Source organism: Chinchilla lanigera, unplaced genomic scaffold (assembly GCF_000276665.1).
Source record: "Chinchilla lanigera isolate Chin_1 unplaced genomic scaffold, ChiLan1.0 scaffold00005, whole genome shotgun sequence".
Taxonomy (NCBI): Eukaryota; Metazoa; Chordata; class Mammalia; order Rodentia; family Chinchillidae; genus Chinchilla; species Chinchilla lanigera.
In genome coordinates, this window is record NW_004955406.1 from 37958798 (window position 1) to 37981400 (window position 22603).

The 22603-nt window shown below is 55.1% G+C and overlaps 2 protein-coding genes across 2 annotated transcripts in view; one reads left to right on the forward strand and one right to left on the reverse strand.

Moving 5' to 3' along the window:
- Nucleotides 1-358: 358 nt before the first annotated feature.
- Shisa4 (shisa family member 4) lies at nucleotides 359-3175 on the forward strand (the record flags this gene model as incomplete). Its single annotated transcript, XM_013522274.1, is given in 4 exon segments — nucleotides 359-530; nucleotides 1461-1594; nucleotides 2312-2479; nucleotides 2689-3175. Coding segments are annotated over 4 exon segments (521 nt in total), but the record flags the coding sequence as incomplete, so codon positions are not given.
- Nucleotides 3176-8300: 5125 nt separating this feature from the next.
- The window catches only part of Lmod1 (leiomodin 1 (smooth muscle)), a 45811-nt gene continuing 31508 nt past the window's right edge, over nucleotides 8301-22603 (reverse strand). Inside the window, exons 2-3 of the mRNA XM_005375196.2 lie at nucleotides 10028-11536; nucleotides 8301-9000 (exon numbers count right to left, since the gene is read on the reverse strand). Of these exons, the coding sequence (XP_005375253.1) occupies nucleotides 8974-9000; nucleotides 10028-11536 (1536 nt within the window). The 3' untranslated portion in view covers nucleotides 8301-8973. The remainder of the gene's footprint in view (nucleotides 9001-10027; nucleotides 11537-22603) is intronic.

The following is a 22603-nucleotide window of genomic DNA, read 5'->3' on the forward strand; positions in this document are numbered from 1 at the left end:
GCGAGGGGGGTGGGGTGGGATGGGGCGGGGAAGAGGAGGGGTCGACCCGAGGACCTCGGCGGGGTTCCCGGGGCCCCTTGGGCTGTGCGCGCGCCCAGGGTGCTGCGGGGTGGGCAGGGAACGGGAAGGGAGAGCGCCGGGAGGCTGAACGGCGGGAAGCTGACCCTGGGTGGGGGGCAGCTTCGGGGTAGAGGCTTCTGGGCTCGAAGGCTGAGACCCCTAGGGTGAAGACACGAGTCACCCTTATGTACTGGGAGCCAGCGGACTGGCACCACGACGGGGGAAGAGGGTGTCAGGCTAAGGGCAGCCGGAGTTGAACTGGCCTGCTGGCCACTGGGCACCCCCACCCTGCCCGCAGCTCTGGCTGGTGAGGACTGCCTGTGGTACCTGGACCGGAATGGCTCCTGGAATCCGGGGTTTAACTGCGAGTTCTTCACCTTCTGCTGCGGGACCTGCTACCAGCGCTACTGCTGCAGGGACCTGACCTTGCTCATCACCGAGAGGCAGCAGAAGCACTGCCTGGCTTTCAGGTGGGCTCCTGCCTCCTCCCTCAAACCCCTACATCCTCTCAAGAAGCCTCCTGTCTCCTCGCCTTCGTCCACCTCCACATCCTCAGTGATTGCAGTCACCAGGGCTCCAGCTTGGTGACAGAGCTAGTTGGTTAGTGCTAGCGTGGGAACTCCAGGGAAAGCATGTCAGTTACCACCTCAGGCTTGGGCTGGGCTGAGTGTTTTCAGGATCTTTCCAGAGCCCCCCTCCTGGTCCTGCTAGGTCCTGCGGAGGGAGCGGAGGGAATGTGGAACGCTTAACGTCCAGACCACAGTGTGGCTTTGTGAAAGCAGCTCTGGCAAGAAGGCAGGAACCTGGATTTGACTCCCCCAGGTCCACTTCCTATCCTCTGTGTGAGTCTGGGGACGACACTTCCCTGTGTGGGTCATTGTTCCTCTTTGTGAAATGAAGGAGTTGCCAACATTAATTTTTTCCCTGGTACTAGAAATGGAACCCAGGGCCTCAGGCATCTCAGGCAAATGTTCTACCACTGTTACATCCCCAGCTCCGAAATTAGTGGTTTTCAAACTTCCTCTTGTCACTGCATAAAACAGATATAAGGAGACAGTCATGATTGAGGTTTAGAAAAAGTGGCCCTGGATTATTTCTAAGGCTCCTTTTTGGGCTAAATGTTGTTAAGCCTGATCACTTCAGTTGTAGGTGTGAAAGCAGAGGTGAAGGTGGGGGGAACACTACAAATCCCAGCATGCCTCCCACTAGCCAGCCAGGCAGCATAGCCTTCTGGGAAGTGAGGTCCCAGGATCATCTCCATAGGGACCAGGCAGAGCCCCACAAGGAATCCTAAATCCTTGCACACTGTAGCCCCCAACTAGACAGAAGTTGCAGCTAGCATAATGAGGACTCCCTCCTATGAGTGCTGGAAGGTGAGAGGACCTGTTCTTTGTCTAAAGTCCCAAGACCATAGCAAGCATCGCCTCTGCTGTGATCCTCTTTGTTGCTGTGGTTGCCACCACCATCTGCTGCTTCCTCTGCTTCTGTTGCTACCTGTACCGGCGGCGCCAGCAGCTCCAGAGCCCATTTGAAGGTACGCACAATTGGATGGGCTGGGCTGGGCCACGCTTTGTGGGAGACACCAGAGACGTCAAGGGTTGGTGAATTCTCTAGTAGTGTGTATTTCTGTATGCATGCACCTGCCAGCATGAAAATTAGAATGTGCCCAGGGGTATGTGGAAACATGGGTCCATGTGTCCGGGTATGTGTGTGCACACGAATACTCAGTTGTGCATGGGCGTGCAGTCTGTCAACAACGGCAGGTGGACAGTGGGCGCGTGCATGTGCGTGACTCAGTAGGTCTACAATGTGAGGGCTGTAGCGGTTGTACGCATTGAGTGTGCTCCAGTGTGCGGTGGACTGTGTGTGTCTGAGTGTTGCAATCACTGCACATGTGCCCAAACCTGAAAGGCATGGGCATGGTGATACCAGATGGGAGATCAGTGTGGGAGGGAAGAGCTGGAGGAGGTCCCTTGGTGGCAGCTGCGCTGGATTACAAGCTAGCAGCCCCGGGAGCTGCCCGCTCCTTGCCCAAGTGGGGCATCCCCAAGCCGTGCCCTCTACTTCGTGAGGTCTTTCAAACCTGCTGAGGGAAGCAACTTGCTAAACACAGCTTGACCAGCCAGAACTGCATGCACAGCCCCCCGCCCAACTCTGCCATACAGGGCTTGGGAGGCAAAGGCTGCAGGGAGCCACCTTGGCTTCCTCTAGAGGATGGGGCTCTGAATGCTAACTCTTGTCCCTTACCTAGGTCAGGAGATTCCAATGACAGGCATCCCAGTACAGCCAGTATACCCATACCCCGCGGACCCCAAAGCTGGCCCTGCACCCCCACAGCCTGGCTTCATGTACCCAGCTAGTGGTCCTGCTCCCCAGTATCCACTCTACCCAGCTAGGCCCCCAATCTACAACCCTGCAGGTAAGTAACCAGTCTGGAGCCCCTGTTCCTGCTTGTCCCCTACACCTTGCTCCAGTTCCTCCCCTTCCTCTCCCAGTTGTCTTCCGCCCCTAGCTGGAAACCTCTAGGCCAGCTCTTTCCCCGTGGATCCCGCATACCCTGGATACAGGGATTTACTTCCGGTCCTTCTGTGTTTCCACTGACCCTCATCCCATCTCTTTGGTTTTCAGCTCCTCCACCCTATGTACCGCCACAGCCCTCTTATCCAGGGGCCTGAAGATCCAGCCACATCTCTGCTGCCCTTTCAGTGATGCCAACTTTGGAAGATTCCCCATCCTGTACCCGCATCCTGCCCTGGGGGTGGGCAGGGTTCTTCTAGTCACCAAGCTCTAGACCAAGCCAAGGCCTAGGCCCTACTGGGCACAGCACCCCAGAGAAGTGGAACAGGAACTGAGCTGGAACTAGGCTGTGGACGAAGGGTGGTGGGGAGGGCTGGGGACTGATGTGCTATTTTCACTGGGGGCAAAAGAGGGAGATGACATCTTGGGTCCCTCTACTCCCAGGATCCCAACTGGAAAGGCCAGGGCCCCTCCTGTTTGCCCACTTTGTGCTGGGGTAGTGGGACGCTCCATCAACAACTGGCAATAGCCCTCCTCTCTGGCCGCCCACTGGTCAGGGCCCTGGCCTGCTGGATTAAAGCTGTACAGATGTGACTTATGTCGGCAGCATGATTGGGCCCATCCACACCTTCCAGTAGCACTGCCTTCTGCTGAGCCCAGACTGCTGCCTGCTCTGTAGCCCCGTGGCAGGAAGGGCCAGCGCAGTGTCGAGCACACCAGCACCCTTGGTCCCGTCCCAGGTGGAGGAGACCTTGGGCTGGTTCTCAAGGCTAACGAGGTGGGTTTTGTGGCACTTGGAAAAGGGTGCTCACTGACATTACAGAGCCCCCTGCTCAGCGTCAGGCCTCTTGGACATCTGAGGCACCTCCCGCATTCAGGTCCACTTAGATTCAAACCTGTCCCCATCATTCTTGGACTTTGATTGTCTCTGAAGGTCTCCACTCTGTAGTGTCCTCCCCTTCAGGACAGGGATAATACCTCACAGCTGTCATGAGGGTGAGACAATGTGTGATGAAACTGGAAGTTCTGTCCTCCCCGTCACAGGTCCTAGGACCAGGAGTCAAGTAGAGTGACAGGGTCAGCCAAGAAACGGGTGTCAGGTACTTCTGTCAACTGTGTGGTTGTCAGGAACCTTGATATCAGGTCCTCCAGGCCATACTAGGGTCCCCCGCCGAGCCAGACCGTGGAGAAAATAACCTTATCTCCCCTTCCGCCCCATGCAGGCTGAGGGGAAGAGACCATCCGGGAGTGGGTAGGCATCTGGAGCTCTCCCGCCATCTGTCCTCCCCAGGTCCATTGAGGTCAAGTCCCTGTGCTTTCCAGACTTGCCTGAGGACAGATCAGAGAAGGGAGTTTTGTAGTTTCAATTTTTTTCTGCAGTGCTGGAATCAAAACCCAAGGCCTTGTAGATGCTAGGCAAGTGCTCTACTACTGAGCTACACCTCCAGCCCAGTATTATAGTTTGTAATTTAAGTGGAAGAAGTACCAGCTCAGCTTGGCGAAGCCCTCCCTGCCCAGTGTACCCCCTTTCTCCACCTGCCCCTTGGCCTGCCCCTTCTCCCTGCCTTTGGGTCCCCTTGAGCTCCTGCCCTGTCCCTCAGGCTTCTTCCTTGGGCCCCAGGTTCCTGCAGCCCAGCTGGGCTCTGGAAAGGACCACTGTGCTGACCATGTCCTCAGCTCATGGGGAACTGCCACCCACATTCTCTGGGGTTACACCACTCAGAAAGCAAGAGCTCCAGGCCTGTGCTTTGGGGCCAGGGCCAGAGACTCATTGGTGAAGGTCTGCCCCCAGATTCACCACTTCTGCCTCCTAATTTGCCCCTGGACCTGACCCAGATGGGAAGGGGCAACTGACGCTGGGGCAGGGGCTGGGACCACAGTTGCGAATCTGCTTTCTCTTTGAGTGCAAGGGCAACGCTGGGACCTGGGGCCACTGAGTGGTTCTGCCCTCACATTTCAGTGGGGAGGGTCACCGGGTCGTGGAGCTCTGGAGCCCAGCCTCCTGGCTCCTCTGAAGCTGGCAGAGACAAGACAAGCAGGGTGAGGTTTCTGTGCTTCCCTGAGAAACGATGTGTATATGGAAGGGCCTGGTGGTCAGAATTAACTATCCTCGAATCAAGAAGCTGTAGGCAATGACGAGTTGCTTTGTAGTCTAGGGTAGGAGGCAGGTTTACCACAGCCAGAGCTGCCCTGGTTTCTAGTTGACTCTGCAAATCACTGAAGATATTTCTGGGTGCGGAGGGCGGCAGGTCCTAGCAGTGGGGCTTTTGCATATTCTGAGCAGAAAGGGGCATCCTGGCACGTGCCGGGGCTCTTTAAATTAGGCAAGTGTGCCGTCTCTCCTAAAGCACCGTGACCTCTGTCACCGGTTCTGGGGCTCATTATCAAGGGATAGGAGAGCCTGGCAGGGCTGGGTGGAGCCTGGAGCTGTAGCTGCCCCTTCCCATCCCCTAGTTCTTCACCCCTGAAAAACAACGAGGCAGCCCCAAAAGCCTGGAGGGCTGGGGTGGAGAGGCCTTGGCGCTCAAGGCCTCAGGGAGCCCAGTGGCGTAAACAGGTTGGTGCTGCTAGGTTGGAAGGGAAGTTGCAGTGGGAGCAGGCAGGAGACCTGGATGGAGAAGAGCAGTTTCATACAGAAGCCAGGACTTATGGCCTTGGGTTCCATCCTCTGCACCACCAAAAATAACAAAAACAAAACCCATGGGCCTACTCAGGATGGTGAGGGAGGCAGAGCTAGCTCCAAGGAGGACAGTCGGGGCTCAGGGCAGGGACAACTAGGGCCAGGACACATGGCAATGTAATGGGGGACTCTGGAAAGGTTAGAAAGAAAGGAGAGAACAGTTCCATTCCTGGTACCAAAAAGAGATGAGGAGAGAGGGTGAAAGAGGACCAGCAAGGGAACAGCGGGGAGCCCTTGGAAAGCAGACTTCCAGCAGGAAGGAAGGAAGAGCCTGATGGGGTGCAGGGGAGGGGCTAGAGAGTGGGTGGGAGAGGATGGAGGCCTCTCAGGCTCTGACTTTCAGGCTGACCTCGGAGGTCGAGGGCAGAGTGGGGGTAGGGATGTTTGCATGTGAGGTGACCGGCGATCTTGATCTTGCAGAAGCATGCTCATGCCTGACCTTTGTCCAAATCCTATTTTCTTTGTTTGAGACAGGATTTCACGATGTAGCTCAGGCTGGCTTTGAACTCGCCATGTAGCCCAGGCTGACCTCGAACTCACAGCAATTCTCCTGCTTCAGCCTCCTGAGTGCTGGGATTACAGGCGTGCGCCACCAGTAATCTTGTTTCTTAAAAAGAGCCACGTGTGTGGGGAGGTTCGGACAAGGCGCCTACACCTGCAGCCCCTCCATTGTCCCCTGGCTCGCTGAGCCCCGGTGACTCCAAGTCGGGCGAGCACCTCAACAGTGTCCGGTGTCTGCCCACGACCAGCGCCAGGCCCTCTGGCCTACGGGTCACGGGGAGGGCGGGGTGGAGGGGAAGGTGAGGAGAGAAGGCGGGAACGGGGAAAGGAGCCGGGAGGGACCCGCGCAATGCACCCCCTAGTCAGCGACGGTGACGGCGGCGCGGGGTGTCCGGGGACTGGGGGCACAGCCACCGAGTCCGGCGTCGCTTCTCCCGCGTCCGTGGGCCACGGGATGGGACCGGTTGTCCGCAGACCTGGGTTTGCGACTGGATTCATCAGTTTGGACAAGTCATTTGCGTTCGTCAAACCACATATTTTCCCCTGTAAAACAGGACGCTCCCGGGTTTTAGGACAAGAAGGGGACAGACAGGTGACTGTCCGTGGGGGGCAGGCGGGTGGCGGTGCCCGCGCGCGGGGCAGAAACGCGCCCCTTCTGCGCAGCTCCGCGGGTCCCCACTTCTCTAGCGCTCTCCACTGGCTCGCGAAGCCGCGAGCAGCGCCCCCACATAACCCGGTGGGCGGAGCGGGCACGGGGCGGCTCGGCCGTCTCCTCCCGGCGCCCCGCCGCTTTCCGCGTCCGGGTCCAGCCGGGGAGGCTCTGGGACGCCGTCTGCCCCCAGGTGGCGCTGTGCTCCCGCGCCGGGCTCCGCGCGCCGGGGGAAGGATTGGGTCGCTCCAGGCGCGGACGGACTCCCCCAGGCGCGGAGAGGCACCCAGCGGCCGTGGGTTTGTCCTAAATGGTGTTTTAAATGTAGTAGAAAGAATCCTAAGGTAACAGATTCTGCTGGACCCTTAATATCTGGAGATACATTATTTGGTTCTGTTAGGCTGTTTTTCTTTTCATCACTCTTTCATTTTGGTGCTGGATGGAGAATCTTACAAACAGCCTTAGGAGCTGAAGACTTGAGCTCTGCTTTTTATTAGCTGTGCGATCGTGGACGGTTAGTTAACCTCTCTGGTCCGAACTTTATCTCCCAAATGGAGCGATTATTGTATCCCCTTCTCAGAATGGGAAGCACCCGAGGGCATGTGGCTCGCCCCAGACCCCCAGACAGGGTGAGTGGACGCACTAGCTGGGCTTGGGTCCAGCTCACACTCTCCAGGGATGGGAGCTGACAAGAGTCTGTCAGCCTTCTCCTGGGCTCAGCCATTGCTCAAGGCGACAGGAAAGCGGGCGGAGGGGAATGGGGACAAGGTGGACCCTGGGGTCTGAGCCTTTCCCGCCAGCACTAGCCTCCCTCTGACTTTGGCCACGCCCAGCACAGCTCTCCCGCTTGCTTGCAGCACCCTGCAGCCCCAGAGCCCTTAAAACTCTTGTGCCCTTTGCTACTGAGGCAAAAAAAAAAAAAAAAAATCTAAAAGTGACCCAGACCCACGGTGGGCAGATTCACAGTGCCAGCAGGTGCCAGCACATTCAAGCCAGTAAAAATGAAAAAGATGTTTTTGTTGTGTTGGCAGTGCTGGCGATCAAAGTCAGGACCTCCCACGACCAAAGTGTGTGTTCTATCACTGAGCTATACTCCGAGCCTGGAAGTTCTGGAGTTTTTGTTTTCTCTCTCCCTCCTTCCCTCCCTCCCTCTCTTCCTCCCCCTCCCTCTCTCTCTCCATTTTGGTCCTCTTGGTACTGGGGACTGATCCCAGGGGCACTCTACTGTGAAAATACATCCCCAGTCCTTTTTTATTTTTCACTTTGAGATATGAGGAGTCTCTCTGAATCACTAAGTTGCCCAGACTGGGATCAAACTTGTGATCCTCCTGCTTCAGCCTTCCAGAGTGTTAGGATTACAGGTGTGTGCCACCACGACTGGCTTGACTGATGTCTTTGATGTATGCCAGTGACAGACATTAGGGCATTGTTAGGGGAGGAGGGCAGCACCTCCAGGTCTAAGGGCACATGGGCTGGGTGCTGCTCTCCACACGGTCACCCCACTTCTTTGCCAGCTGCCTTCCCTGGCCTGTAACTGCTGTGGGGAGCTGGCCCTGAGCCCACAGTTAGGAAAAGTCATGGAATGAGCCTCCCCTGAACAGGCCTAATATAGCCATCCCAGCTCTGTGCTGCACTCTGCCCTGTCCCCCTGCAAACAGTGCTGGACACTGGCTCCAGGCAGCAAGCCTCGTTCAAGAGCAGACACAGCCAGCCAGGTCAGGGGTTCCTCTGCTCAGGGCCCAAGCTTTCCCCACACTGCCTTTCTGCAGAGGTGGACTGATGTCATGGTCAACTCAAATGGTGAGGCAGGGAATAAGAGCTTCTAGAGCCTTCCAGGGAGCCCAGGGTGAGCATCAGTACCCTCAGTCCATGACAGAGGACAGGCACAGTTACTTGCGGCTAAAGGTTGTATATATTATCAAAATCTTATGGAAAAACAGATACACAGCTATTTATACAACCGCAGGTGGGTGTGAGGAAAATGTCTGCTTTGGCATCAAACCTTCAGGTCCAGCTGCTGTCTGTCCATCTCCTCCTGTCTGGAGCCCACTCCCCAGCATGCGCTGTCTGTCCAGGCCATCTGCCTCTGGTGGGCCCCCATGCCCTCGTTCCCTCTGCCATTGCCCACAGAGTGCCACCAGCCCAGCAGCTCTGCCCCAAGGGCTCCTCAGAGACCTGGATCCTGGCCCCAGAGGGCAGTGGGGCTGGGTTGGATACATGGTCCCTGGAAGACATCTTTCCTGGATCGCAGGCCTTTTGCAGTGTGCCAGCCCCATGGGCTGCATGCAGTGCCATCTTCTCTGTGATGTGCTAGGAGGACTCTTCTTGTCCAGAAACCTCAGCTCCAGGCGTCAAAGCAATGCTTAGAGAGCCTCAGAGACAAGAAAAGGGAAGCGAGAAGAGGTGAGGCGTCCTGCCTCGAGCGTGCCCCAGGCCTCGCGCGCTCCCACAGCTGAATAGCGCGGCCATGGGGGGTCAGCCAGGGCCGGGTGGGCGGGGTCAGTGCAGCCCTGGGGTGCGAGTCTGGGCAGTCACGGCCTTGGTACCAGAGCCTGGCAGCCTGGTCCTACTGAAGCAGCTTGGGCACCTCCACCTGTAGGGCAAAGCAGAGATGGTAAGAGCAGGAGGGGTTGCCCAGAGGCCTCTGGAATTCCTCTTACTTCCCTCCCTTCTGGAAGGACAATACTCCAGACACCTCAGCGTATGTCCACGGGATGAATGCTTGAGGTGTTGACACCTTCTGTAAAAGGTAGCTGTCACTGAAGGCCACTGGAATTATATAATTTCTTTTTTTTTTGGAGACAGGGTCTCACTATGCAGTTCAGTCTGGACTTGAGCTCACTTTGTAGCCCAGGCCGGTCTTGAACTTGAAAAGATTCTCCTGCCTCAGCCTCCTAAGTGCTGAAGTTACAGGTGTGCTCCACCACACCCAGCCAGGCCACTGGAATTATAATGGAGGCTGTCCTTTATCTCATGATGCCTAGTCACAGCTGATGTTGAAGGGATAGGGTGTCCAGTCAGATGGGATAATAAATAAATAAATAAATATGGATTCTGTCAGCAGGGGGGACTTCCAGGGAGCCAGGGCTGGACAAGTAGGGTATCTGGGGATGGCCTAGGCATCCATGGCACTGGTCAGTCAAAGGCTGTCCAGGGTGAGGGAGGCGCCTTTGGGATAGACTGACCTGTAGGACCAGGCTGGTCTCGAGAGGTGGTTAAGTAAAGCCACAATCATCTTTGGCAAAGAGGACTTACAGGAAGGGCCCACTGCTGCACTATATGGAGAATCTGTCTCTCCATCTGCGGGAGAAGCAGCCCGGACTGCGGCCCTGACTGCAGCAGCAGAGGGCGAAGTGCAGAGTGAGACACAGAAGGAAATTCCATGAAGGAAGCATGGAGTCTGGCCTCTAAGGCCAGCTGTGACCTGTCTGGAGACAGGGCCTGGCTGAGATGACCTGAAGGGCCCTGGGAATGCACCTGACGTGAGCACCTCTGCATGTGTGTGCATGCGTGCGTGCGTGCGTGCGTGTGTGTGTGTGTGTGTGTGTGTGTGTGTCCTCGCAGCTGCCTCTCCTCTAAGCCCTGGCCCCTGGCCTTGTGGCTGTGCCCACACCACTTGCCTTCTTCAGCTGCTTGAGGTTGCTGGAGCGGATGGCTGCCAGAAGCTGGTCACGTGAGTTCTTCTCCTGGGCAGGGAGGACTTTGTCCCCCATCTTCCTCTGGGTGGCGGGGGAGAGTGAATTCTTCAGGTTCTCCATGATAAGGGGAGGAGCCAGTGGAGGGGGAGGAGGGGGTGGGGCAGCAGGAGCACCCCCTTTCTTGGGCGAGTTCTTTGGAGCAGGCTTTGGAGATGGCTGGGGTGAAGGTTTGGAGGAGCCCTTGGCCAGAGCTCCGACCTTGGGCACCTCCAGCAGCTCCTTCTTCTTCTCTCCGCTGGCTTCCTGGGCCTGCCTTTGCTCCTGCAGCCGCTTCTGTCGCTGCTTGTCCATGTTGCGGCTGAGCAAGTTGGTGACCGTCATCCGGGGCCCAGCCAGCTCAAAATGGTAGCCCAGCTTGAGCAGCGTGGTATTCTCTTTGAGCAGCTTGGCGATCTCCATCTCAGTCTTGCCCCCACAGATGTGCCGCTGGTTGTGGAAGCGCAGCTCAGTCAGCGTGTTGTTCTGGAGGAGGGCCCGGAAGATGGCCAGGATGCCCTTGCCCGTGATGTGGTTGGAGTCCAGGTTGAGGCTGGTGATGGTCTTGTTGGCCTTGAGCATGATGGCAATAGCGAAGGCCACGTGATCATCAGCTCGGGTGTTGGCCAAGGCGAACACCTTGACCACCGTGTTGAACTCCAGAGCCTCAGTGAACCGGACCAGGATCTCATTAGTGATACAGTCTGAGTTGTTGACGTTCACCTCGGTCATCTCCGGGTCATTGTTCTTCACCCTCTCCAGAGGTTCGTCAAAAATGCTGGGAGCCGCCTCCTCCTCCGCCTTGGCCTGCGCCTCTGTGGCCTGGCCGGCGGCCCCGGGTGCTTGCTTTTCTACTGTCTTGGTCTTACTCTCTTCCTTGGCTTCCTTTTCACTCCGGGACTCCTCCTTCTTGACTTTTTCCTCCTGCTTTTTTGTGTCTCTGTCCCCAGTTCCTCTTTTTGTCCCCTCAGCCTCCTTTTTCCTGTCGGTGTCTCCACCCGCCCTTTTCATGCGCTCCTCCTCTCTCCTGGTGGTGGCTGTGCTCCTGCTGTCCCTTCTCACCTCTGCGTCCTCCTTCTTGACCACTTCCTCTCTGCTCTTATCCTTGTCCCTACTCCCGCTTGCGTTCCTGTCACTCCCTTTCTTCTCCTCTTCCTTCCTGGTGGCTGCTGTCTTCTCCTCTCCTCTCCCATCCTTCCCTGCCTCCTTCTTGTCCACTGCGGCCCTGACCCTGCCCTTGTCGATGCCCCTGATGACCTTCTCTTCCCTGGGCTTCTCCCCGCGTCTGCCATCGGCTTCCTCTCTGTCTTTGGAGAAGCTTTTCTTTAAATTTCCCCTCTTGGGCTCCTTGGCCGGGTCTGAATCCTGTCTGGGGCTCAGCGCTTTTTTGCTGGCATCTCTGCCCCTTTCCTCTCCGTTTTTGGCATCTGCCTGGGTCTCCACTTGCTTGCTTTCCTAAGAATTCAGAGAAGAAAAATAAACATGAAGAGTTGGCTTCAGGAGGAGAGGGACGACTATGAGACAAGCTGGGGAGCACTTACGTAACCGCCCTGGAGCCTCAGGAGGAAGCTGGTGCTGGAGAGAGAGGACAGCTGCAGGGGAATTGGGTTCCCAGTGCAGAGAACCAGCTGACATCAGACTCACACGGGGCCTCAGGGCCGTGGGATGGCAAGGCCACGCAGATAGAGGATGCAGAGGTTTGCACAAAGCCCAGTCCCCTTCCCAGAGCATTCTCAGACCCACAGCTGTCCTTCCCCATGACGGGTGACTTTAGAGGGCTGCTTTCCACGGGGCTTGCATGAATATTTGAAACCTGAGGCAGGTGGAGACTCGCTAAAGTTGATCCTGTCTGTAAGGTTAAGTGGAGGATTGAGCACAGGGCTTTTGCACTGAGCTATATTCCCAGACTTTTTTTCCTTTGAGACAGGGTCTTGCTAGCCAGGTAACTAAATTGCTCAGCATAACCTTGAATTTGCTATCCTGATTCAGCCTCCCAGAATACTGGAACCAGGTTGTGCACCGCCACCTAGTGTTGAATTGTCAGTCATTGTGGATTTTTTAAAATGAATTTTTATTTAAAAAAAATATACACTAATGGTGGCTTATACCTGTAACCCCAGCACATATGGAGGTTGAGGCAGGAAGATCACAAACTCAAGGCCAGCCTGGGAAATTTAACAGCTTAGTGAGATTCTGTCTCAAAATAAAAGAATTGAAGGTGTAGCTCAGTGTGAAGGCTCTAGGTCCAATCCCTAGTACTAAAGAAAAAAATATATATATGTTAAAATATACCCACAGAGCACCTCCAGGGGGCATTTGAGCTCAAGGTGAGTGCCTCACCCTTCACCCTAACCTGGGCCTGCTGCCACGGGGGTGTTAGGGGGTCCTAGATACTGGAGTTTGTTTGTTGTTGTTGTTGTTTCCAGTACTGGGAATCGAACTCACGACCTTGTGCTTGCTGGGCAGGTGCTGTGCTGCTGAGCTAAATCCTCAGCCCCATAAAATTGATTTTGTTATTTTATTTATTTATTTTTTGGTACCGGGAATCAAACTCAGGACCTTGCGCTTGCCAGGCAGGCGCTTTTGCACCTGAGCTACATCCCCGGCTTGGGGTTTGGTAAGTGAAACAATTGCAGAGGAAAATAAACATTGAAGAGATCAAGATAGTGATGCTGACATTTTTACTGGTTAAGGCTATTTATAAATTCTATCCACCATCCCCTTCTCGTTGAAAGAAGGAGCTAACTATAAAGAGGTAGCAGAATGAACGCATTAAACATGTGCCTCTCTTGAAAAGTTTACCGTGTTGTCTTTCCTTTTTCCTTTGCTTTCCAGTGCTGGAGCTCAAACCCAGGGCCTCATGAGTGCTGGGCAATTGCTTCGTCACTAAGCTACACTGCCAGTCCTAGTTTTTAATTTTTAGTAAAAGTTTTGCGAAGGACATCCCTCTGCCTGTTTGGGGAGCCCTGGGATCAGCTGGGTCTGTGATCTCAGGGGTACTCTTCACATTTGGAGAAGAGGATTCCGTGGCTGCACTTGGATCACGCAAGACGCCGTGACACAGCCCTGGGAGGTGTGGGACGGAGACCGCTGAGCACAACAGACGCTCGAATCTTCTTCACAGCACAGGCCACCTGGCACCAACATGTGGCTCCTCTATGTCTTCTTCTACAGAGTCACGTCAGGCCTCAGCTATTTTGTTTGTTTTTTGTTTTTTGAGACAAGGTCTACAGGCTGGCCTTGAACTCAGTGTAGACCAGGTTGGCCTCAGACCAGGTTGAACTCACAGTGATCCTCCCGCCTCAGCCTCTCAAGTGCTGGGATTATAGGTATGTGCGATCATGCCCCGCTAAGTCCAAGTTATTTCAAAAAGATTTGCTTCTATCCCCACCCCAGGAGCACAAAAAGCAGCAGCTGGTCCATGATATGATACTAGGTTTAGCCATCCCGCTGGGAAGGGGGACCCAGCGTATCCAGCATCCCAAGGGATGCTGTTAAATCCTCCTCTAGAGGCGTTTTAACAGACAGAGACCATGATTTGAATATTGGAAGGATTTCTGTCTTTCAAAAGGTCCCAGTGGAGCCTGTAATCCCAGCTCTCAGGAGGCTGAGGTACAAGATGAGACCCAGTCTCAAAAAAACAAAACAAAACAGAAAAACCAACAGTGCCCCATGGAGCTGGACCTGCTGACACATGCCTGTAATGCCAGTTACTCAGGGGACTGAGAGAGCAGGATGCAAGTTCAAGGCCAGCCTGGGTAACTTAGGGAGACCTGTCTCAAAAGTCAAGTAATAAAAAGGGATAGGGCTGTAGCTCAGGGCTCCGTGGGCTGGTGGGTAGTGCCCAGTGGGTGTGGGAAGAGGGGATGGAAGGAAGGAAAAGCAGAACTCCACAGCACTCTGGCCCACAAGGCTCCTCCTTGCTCCCACCCTCCTGAGGGACCGGAGGGCAGGCTTGGTCGCATGGGGACGGTATATACCTGCAGCCTGAACATGTCCACTGGGGAGCAACCAAGGCCTGGACTCCTGCTAGCATCACAGTGGGCAGCCAAGGGCCAGGCCCTGTGGCAGCGCCTTGAAGGGCCCCTGCCCCGAGTGTAGAGCCGTGCCGGGGACCTCACTGGGGCTGTGGCGACGGAGCAGGTGCAGGGAGCCCTCCACTCACTCTGCCTTCCAGACAACCGGATATGGCCCCACAATTCACCGCGGAGCAGACAGTGGTGACTTTACTGCACATAAATAGAACGTAAATGAGGAAGAGGGCTTCCTTTAGGACATTTTTACGATGACCTGCACAGCTTTGCCAGGCAATCCCCTCTCCTCCCGTCCTGCCACAGCCAAAGCAGCTTTGTCATGGACCCTGTCACTGTGGCGCCTGGAGGAGAGTGCTGAGTGAACTCTCCCAGCCCCCAGGGCAGACCCCTGCCCTCCCGTCTCTCCCTTCCCCAAAAGTGCCCGGCCAGGATTTCTCAGTGCCCGTAGCACTTCGAGGGAGGGTAGAGACCCAGAGGGATGACAACCAGCTGTACCCAGCGGGTTCAGGGCAAACTGGGGCTCAGGCCTGGTTGTCTCACTAGCGGCCTCCAAGTCAGCGGAACTGTTCCTGACCCTCCCCACCAGGACTGCGCCTGCGCTCCCTGCCTGCCTTGCATCCTGAGGTGCCCTGTGCCCCTGCTGCCCATGCCGGCCTCCTTCCCTGGCCAGCCTTCTTCAGAATCTTCCTCTCCTCCACAAACAAGACTTGCTTCCCACATCTTAACCCTCTCTGTGCCCGATGCCCCATGTCCTGACTGCCCTTTGTCCTTCTCCTGGAGTGCTCCGTTGGGCCCTCTCCTCCCCTGGGGTCCTGGTTGGCGGGGGGTCTGCCAAGTGTCTGTTCTCCAGGAGGTGCGCCAACCCTTTAAAAAGAACTTAATGAAAAACAGGCCGGGTGGGGGTGGGGAGAGGGCTGATTAATCATCAGTTTCCTCCAAATAGCCAGGAATGAGTGCGGCTGGGGCTTGCTGCGGCTCGAGCAGCCTGAGAGCTCAGACGTTGCCTTAAAAGGAGAAGGAGCCCAGAGTCCTTCGGCCTAGGATCTCTGTGGAGCAGGACTGAGAGGGCTCCTTGGCACACAGCAGAGCTGCTGCCTTCCTGCTTATCTAAGAGGGTGTCCAGGCCAACTGTTTTTTGTTTCTAGAGCTAGTGGTGCATCCCCGGGACCTCAGAGGGTTATTTTTGCCCACGTTGCTGTGCTAAGTCTTGACCTTTTGTCACTTAAAGCAAAAGAGGTTTAGGTTATGGTAGAGGATGTCCATAGAATGCAGGTCCCTAGGCCTCCCGATGAGAGACCTAAGTAGAAATACTTTTCCCCCTATGGGGACGACAAAGGGTCAGGGGAGCCTCCGGGGTGGTCCCGGAGTCCTGCAGAGAATCTAGCCTGACCTCGAGAAGCTTCAAGTGGCTTGTGGCACACAAGAAGGACTCCTTTGTTGCTCTCCTCTGGAGCTGTGGCCGAGTGTGGTGTTCTGATTCAAGTTACAAGAAACTGTGGTTCAGTGGGTAAAACACAGCATCTTCTCCCTAGCAGGGGCCTTTGGATCCCACTTCCTCTGATGTCCCATCTGGTGACAGAGGACATCTCAGCACTGCCAGGGCCAAAAGAGGAGAGGAGAGAACTGTCTGTCCGGAAGTCCCTTGACAATGCGAGCTTGCTGAGGATGAGGGCCTCGGTCTCTCCACACCAACTCAGCAGCCACCAGTTAGCTTTTGCCACTCCCCGGCAGGTATCTCTTTCCTTCCTGTCACCCAGCACCTGAGGAGGAGACATCGCCACCCTGAGTGCCAGTGTGGCCCCAGCCAGTGGTGAGGGAGGCAGCTGTGGGCCGTGGGGAGCACGGCTCACAGGGAGTAGGAAGGAGCGGGGCTGCTTGGCTTGCAGGGTGCCCTTCCCAGCCACTCCTAGGAGGGACAGAGCCAGGGAGGGCAGGGGCGGCTGCAACGGTCACACCCTTGCGTATGATAGCACTGCCATGAACTCGGGCACATCTGTTCCTTCCCCAAAGTGAGTCGGCAGTGACATGGATTCAAGCGGCTCAGCGCCACTCTTGCTGTACCCTCTCCTCCCCACACCAGGGCCTGGTGAGTCTTCCCAGGCTGGGAGACCCCCAGGGCACTGACCACCTCAGAGTGTGGATCCAGAGTTCGCTAGAAGATGCAGCCCTGGCCTGCTTCTTGTTTCTCCCGGGTCAAGGTCAGGATTACCAGGAAGAGCAGGGAAACCTGTGACCCTCCGAGATCTCCCGGTGTGTGGGCCCCTACTGCCTTCCTCTCTGGTTCTACACTGCATCTCTGAGGCCAGGATCTCATTGCCTTGCTTTTTTCACGAAGCTGTCCTGGCAGAGGCCAGAGGCCTTGGCCCCACACCCTCCCGCCAACTGGTGACCTCCTGATCTCAGGCTCCGCAGCTGCCAGTGTCGTCTGTCTGTGCAGGGAAGGGCAGGGCGGAGCTGGCCGCAGGTCTCCTGGGGGGAGCAGCTCCCTTTCAGGGCTGCTGTGAAGGGTAGGGCAGGCAGCTAGGCCCACAGCTGGGGTGGGGAGAGGGGTTTAACCCCTTACCCAGTCTCCTGCCTCATTCCACGCAGAATGCTTTATGGTTTCCCAAGGAGAAAGAATCTAGATTGTCCTGAGAAGCAGTCTCAAGAGGAGCTGCCACTGTTTGGGGAAAGCAGCTTTCCTAGTGCTGGCAGCCCCAGAGGGGCCACAGCGCCTTGTGTCCTTTGGTGGCTTGGTCAGCTCATGAGACAGCACTGCAAATCTTATAACAACCGGCATCACCGCTAAAACTGCAGGTCCCCTTCAGGGGTGTGAGGAAGACTGCGGGTTGTTCTGGGAAAGTTCTGCCAGTGGTGCCAGGGAGCCCACTGGCTCTGAAGGCTCTGGCCATGTGCAAATCCCAATTTTACTCCACACCTACGGAAGCAGAGGCAGGGCATGGGACGCATGTCATTCCCACCAATAAAGCCCAAGTCAAGTGCCTTTGTGTGGAGCTGGGGATTTGGAGAGGGGCCTGTGCGCCAGAGCCAGTCCACCCTGAGTCCTGCTGAAGGCCCTGCTCAGTGATCTGCTCACAGCTTCACTCACGAGGACAGACACAGGGCTACACGAAAGTCGTGTCCTCACCGCTTAGGAACACAGCGGGCAAAGGCAAGTGGCAGAGTGTATGTGGCAGAGGGTGCTGAGAGAATGGCCTCTTGGTACAAACAAATGAAGGTATTGCCTTGGCTCAAAGAATGGCCATAGAAGACACCACGGCCTCCCCGGGCAGGCCATCAGTGCCTTTCTCAGCCACTTCCAGACAGGAGTTCCTTACCTGGGTGGCAGCGGCTTGGAGAGAAAGCCTTGGCACCTCCCAGCAACCCCCTCTTTTGGTTTCCCCAGGCGTGACTCTTCTCAGGTCATCCCACACCAGCTCCCTCCTTCACAGCTGCAGGGAAATACTGACTTCCTTGCAAGAGGGATCAGGATCCTGGGAACCTGCCATTTACCCCTCCTAGCCATAAGGAGCCTACAGGGAAACTGAGGCCTGGGAGAGGGCTGGAGAAGGGGGAAGGAAAGAGGAAATGAGGATGGGGTGAGACTATAACCTCACTTCCCTGTGGATAACATCTCTGGTAACTTACTTTTGGAATGTTCACGGGCTTGTACCCAAAGACTCTCTCAGCTCCTGCCCATAACCAAAGTACAGAAAATTTCACGAGAGCAGGGGGCTCAAAGCAGAATTCCTCAGTGTGGGTCCAAGCTTTGCTGTATGATGTGGATGCTCCAGAACTTCCTGCCCTTGGTGCTTTCTGAGACTGCTGGCCACTCTGCACCTCTGGACTCCCAGCTGTGACCAAGCAAGAGTGTAAGCTGCAGCAGGGGTTTGCACACCAGACACTCAATGGATGCTTGCTGGTGATGATGCCAGGCGCGCCAGCCCCAGGAAACCCACATGGAGACCATCAGAGAGGAGAGGTGTCACACCCATGGAGTCCCCCACGTTGCCCCAGTATGGCCCTGCCACCCCAGAGATGTAGCCCTGCTTGCAACCTGAAGTGTCATGGGTAGACACTTAGAGAGTTCATGTGCACTGGATAAACATGACCAAGCCACAGATCTTGAACTAGTGTAGCAACAAACTTCATCTGGCACCACCTCTATCCTAGCGCTCTACAGGCCCTAATACCGCCATAGCTTGAAAGTGTATTCTCTAAACCAGGTGAGGTGGCACATGCCTGTAATCCCAGCACTCTGGGAGGCTAAGGCAGGAGGATTGCAACTTCGAGTCCCACCTGGGCAATTTAGAGATTTAGCAAGATCTTATCTCAAAATTAAAAAGGGTTAGGGGTGTTTGAGTAGCTCATTGTAAAGACCCTGAATTAATCCCTAGTACCACATAAGTAAACAAACCAAATCAAAACCAAAACCAAGGGCTGGGGATTTAGCTCAGCGGCAAAGCGCCTGCCTGACAAGCGCAAGGTCGTGAGTTCGGTTCCCAGTACCAGAGAAAAACCAAAAAAAAACCAAAACCAAACCAAACAAATACAAAACCAAGACTAGTAATGTTGGAGGCTTGTCCCTCTCATCTCCTCAAACAGTGATGGTGAAGCTTTTAGAGACTGACTGCCCAAACTGCAACCCAAAATCCACTTAGTTTTTGTAAAGCGTCAACACCGCAATTAACCCTGAATACTGAGGTTTGAGTTTAGAATAAACAACTGTTTTCCAATGCTCAGCGGCTGAAGTGACTTGGATCCTGTACCATAGACTTGCCATCACTGCCCTAAAAGAACGCAGGCCATTTGGATGCGGTCTCCCACATGCTCAGGGCTTACATAGGGGGGGTCACAGAGGCACCCCAGGGGAATGCATGCACCCAGTGAGCTCTGAGCTGGGAAGCCAAGGCTGATGTAGTCACAAAGCTGAGAAAAGCTGTGCCCCCTCAGGCATCTCAGGTGACCCCTGTGGCCCCAACCCCACCCACGGACCTCTTTCTGGCATCCCTGTGGCTCAGGCAGCCCCCTGGAACAAATGAGTCCGCTCCTGGGCAGAATGTCCGCGCATGGTCAGGCCTGGGAGTAACTCAGTCAGTCCATCCCTTCCACCCAGTGAAGATGCCAGAGAAGCCCTAAGCAGGAGGAGCTCAGGTCGCAGCTTTGAGCCCTGTTTCTAAGTACGTGGTCCCTCTCTCCTGGCTGCCAGGACCCCTGAGAAGTCCAAGATCCTGGTTGGATCCTTTTGTGCAAATCCTCTGCCCTGGGACTCCCAACAGCTTCCTGCCCCTCGCCGTGGTACCTGCTTGCTGACTTGCGGTTGTGCGCACATCACACACAGTTACCAAGTTCTGTGGCTTTCCTTTGGCTGCACCAAGGAGCGAGGATTTTATCTCCATTTTAGAGAAGAAGGAAGTCAAGCCCGAGATCACACAGCTATGGCGTGACCGGAACAAGGGCTCGGGTTGCAGTTCTCACCCTCAAGAGTCTGAACTTTCACCCTTCACACAGTGCCCCTCCGTCTCTGCAGCACTGGCTCCAGGACCTCCCCACTGTGGACACCTGAGTCCTTGCAGCGCAATATTTGCACAGAACCTACGCACACCGTCTTGATTCCTTTGGATCCCCGCTAGGGCATTCACCATACCTAATACAGTGTAAATGCCATGTCACTAGTTGTTACGCTGTATTTTAAAATTTGTATTATTTTTATTATCGTATTGCTATTTGATATTTTTCTTCCAAATATATTCTGCTTACAGCTTTGAATCTGCAGACCTGGAGCCAGTGGATATGAAGGCGTCCTGCCGTATTATACTGTCTCACACAAGCGGGACCACACGCAAAGCCACTCTCACCTGAGCGCTTTGTCCAGAGATAGCTCTTTGCCCCACCCCCCATCACTCCACACTAAAATAAGATTTTTTTTTTTCTTTTTTCTTTTTTTTTTTTGGAGACAAGGTCTTGCTATGTGGTTCAGGCTGGCCTTGAATTTGCTATGTAGCCCAGGCTGGCCTTGAACTCGAGGCAATCCTCCTGCCTCTGCCACCTGAGTGCTGGGATTATAGGCGTGTGCCACCACGCCCAGCCAAGAATGTTAATACAATATGCACATCCATTTAGTGTTTACAAGGTACAGGACTGGTGCCCAGTGCTTTTCACAAGTCATCTGTGTGATTTACTACTTAACAGTGCCCTCCCGAGTGGGTTCCAGTCTCAACCAAAAACAGCCAGGGGCTAGTGTGGTGGCACAGCCTGTAATCCCTGCATTCTGGGAGGCTGAAGCAGGAGGACTGAAAGTTCAAGCCAGCCTAAACAACTTAGTGAATTAGCAAGACCTGTCTTAAAATAAACATGTTAAAAAGGATGGGGGATGTAGCTCAAAGCAAAAGCCCTGCATTCATCCCCAGTACAGGGCTGGGTTGAGGGGAGAGAAAAGAAAAAAGAGAATGAAAAGGCAAAAGCAGCAGTGACAGGGAGGAGCTTTCCCAGGGGTCACTGACAGTCACATTCAATGACCCTTCAGCTGTGTCTCAAGGTTCTTCCTTTCTCATTGCTTCCTCTACAATCTTTTCTCCATGATCTTAACAAGCATGTGTGGACCGTAGGACCTGAGATCTGAGCTGCTCAGCTCACTGGTCTCACCTTTCAGTGTGTGAGCTCAGTGGCAGCTAAAACTTGTAGAAGCTGGTAGTAACGATCCCCATTTTGAAGGATTCACTCTTTTCTTCCTTCATGTGTGTGTGTGTGTGTGTGTGTGTGTTGCTGGGGACGAATCTCAACCCTCACACAGGCTAGGCAAGCACTCTACCACTGAGCCATGGCCCTGGTCCCTGGATGGCGCCTTCTTAAAGAGATTACATCATCACCAGTGGGGGAAGGGAGCTGAAGTGCACATCTGTTGGGGTCTGGCACATTAGTCCTGTGCTGTGCTCTCTGCTGTCACTGCGATGCACCAGGGGAGAGAGGCCACGCCTCTGCCAAGAGCTCCCTGCGGGGCACACAGCACACACCAGGCAGCGCTGTCTGCTCAACCCAGGCACACGTACCCGTTTACTGGGTGGCAACTTGGTGCTTGGTAATGCACTCATCTGAGGACACAGGGTCACCTGTCCAGGTCATAATCCCCTGCAGAGAGGTGGTGAGCTGAATGTCACCTCAGAGGTTTGGGAGGGACACCCAGTATTCCTTTAGATTGCGGGCCAGGCCTGGAGGAGGGGTGAAGGACAAGGCAGCCACAAGAGAATGAAACTAAGATCTAACTAAACTAATGAAACTAAGATTGGGCCTCTACTTTTCACCTGAGTCGGTCTGCGGCTGGACCTCTGCCCTATGCTGCCTTTGTCATTTTCTCATGTTAGTTTCCCTCCTGTGTGACAACGACACTTCTCTGTTTGCTTTTGCCTTTGAGGCGGGGTCTTCTGTGTGGTCCAGGCTGGCTCTGAACTCTCTATGTAGTCCAAGCTGGTCTTGAATACCCAATCCTCCTGGCTCAGCCTCCCCAGCGCTGGGATCCCAGGAGACTGAGACTCTTAAAGCAAGCAGGCCTGTGTCCCTCACCTGGGGCCAGAGATGAGAGAAACAGAAGTGGGGAAATAAGACTTGGGAGAGGAAACCCCAAGGCTATGTGGATGGTGCAAACTACAGAAACGTGGGGCTCAGACTCGGCCTGAGCAGGAAGCCTGGTAGGACAGCAGGAAGACCATTCCCAAGGGTAGCGATGGAAGCAAACACTAAGCCTGAGAAAGACCTTCCAGGGCGGCAGGGCACAAGGAACCCAGAGTCAGAAGCCCCTGCTGGAAGGGGTGCAGGTGGATTCCACACACGCAGGGACCTTTGGGCTGATTCCCAAAGGAGGAAGCGGAGTCTGATGAATGGGCACTGAGACAGCAGGTTGACAAGGAGACCTCCTCCCTCCAGGGCCTCACCTCCCACCCTGCTCGTCCCAAGCCTCTGTCTTCCAAGTTCTCACCCGTGCCCAAGCGTGCTCCACCCCATCCCACCGGGCCTCGCTCACCCCGCCGTCTGGGACTAGCACGCATGCGCAGCCTCGTCTGCTTTGGGACTTTGCTCCTGACCCCCAGCCTTTCACTGTGAACCCCACAACTCCCTTCTCCCGTCATCTCTGCCCCTTCTCACTTCCCTTCCCCACCGGGTCAGGTGTGTGAGGTGGGCGCGGGTCTCTGGCACACAGCAGGATGCCCGGCACATGGCAGATGCTCAAGGGTTGCTGAGTGAGTGAACGAGTTGCTAAGCGAGTGATGCCTGCCAAACGAAGCCGAATGCTGGTTTTGAATGATGAGGATCAAGGGAGTTTATAGAATAAGAAACTGAGAACAAATAAAGGAAAGATAAATAAAAACTACGAAATGCCAGTGGGCTCTGTGTGGCCATAGATTTGAAAGCTCTGCTCCAGATTTCTTACCTGGCCTCCAGAGCCACCACTCCACAGTACCCCATAGGCCATGGGGACTCAATGGGAAGGGCTGCTCACCCAGACAGATGTGGG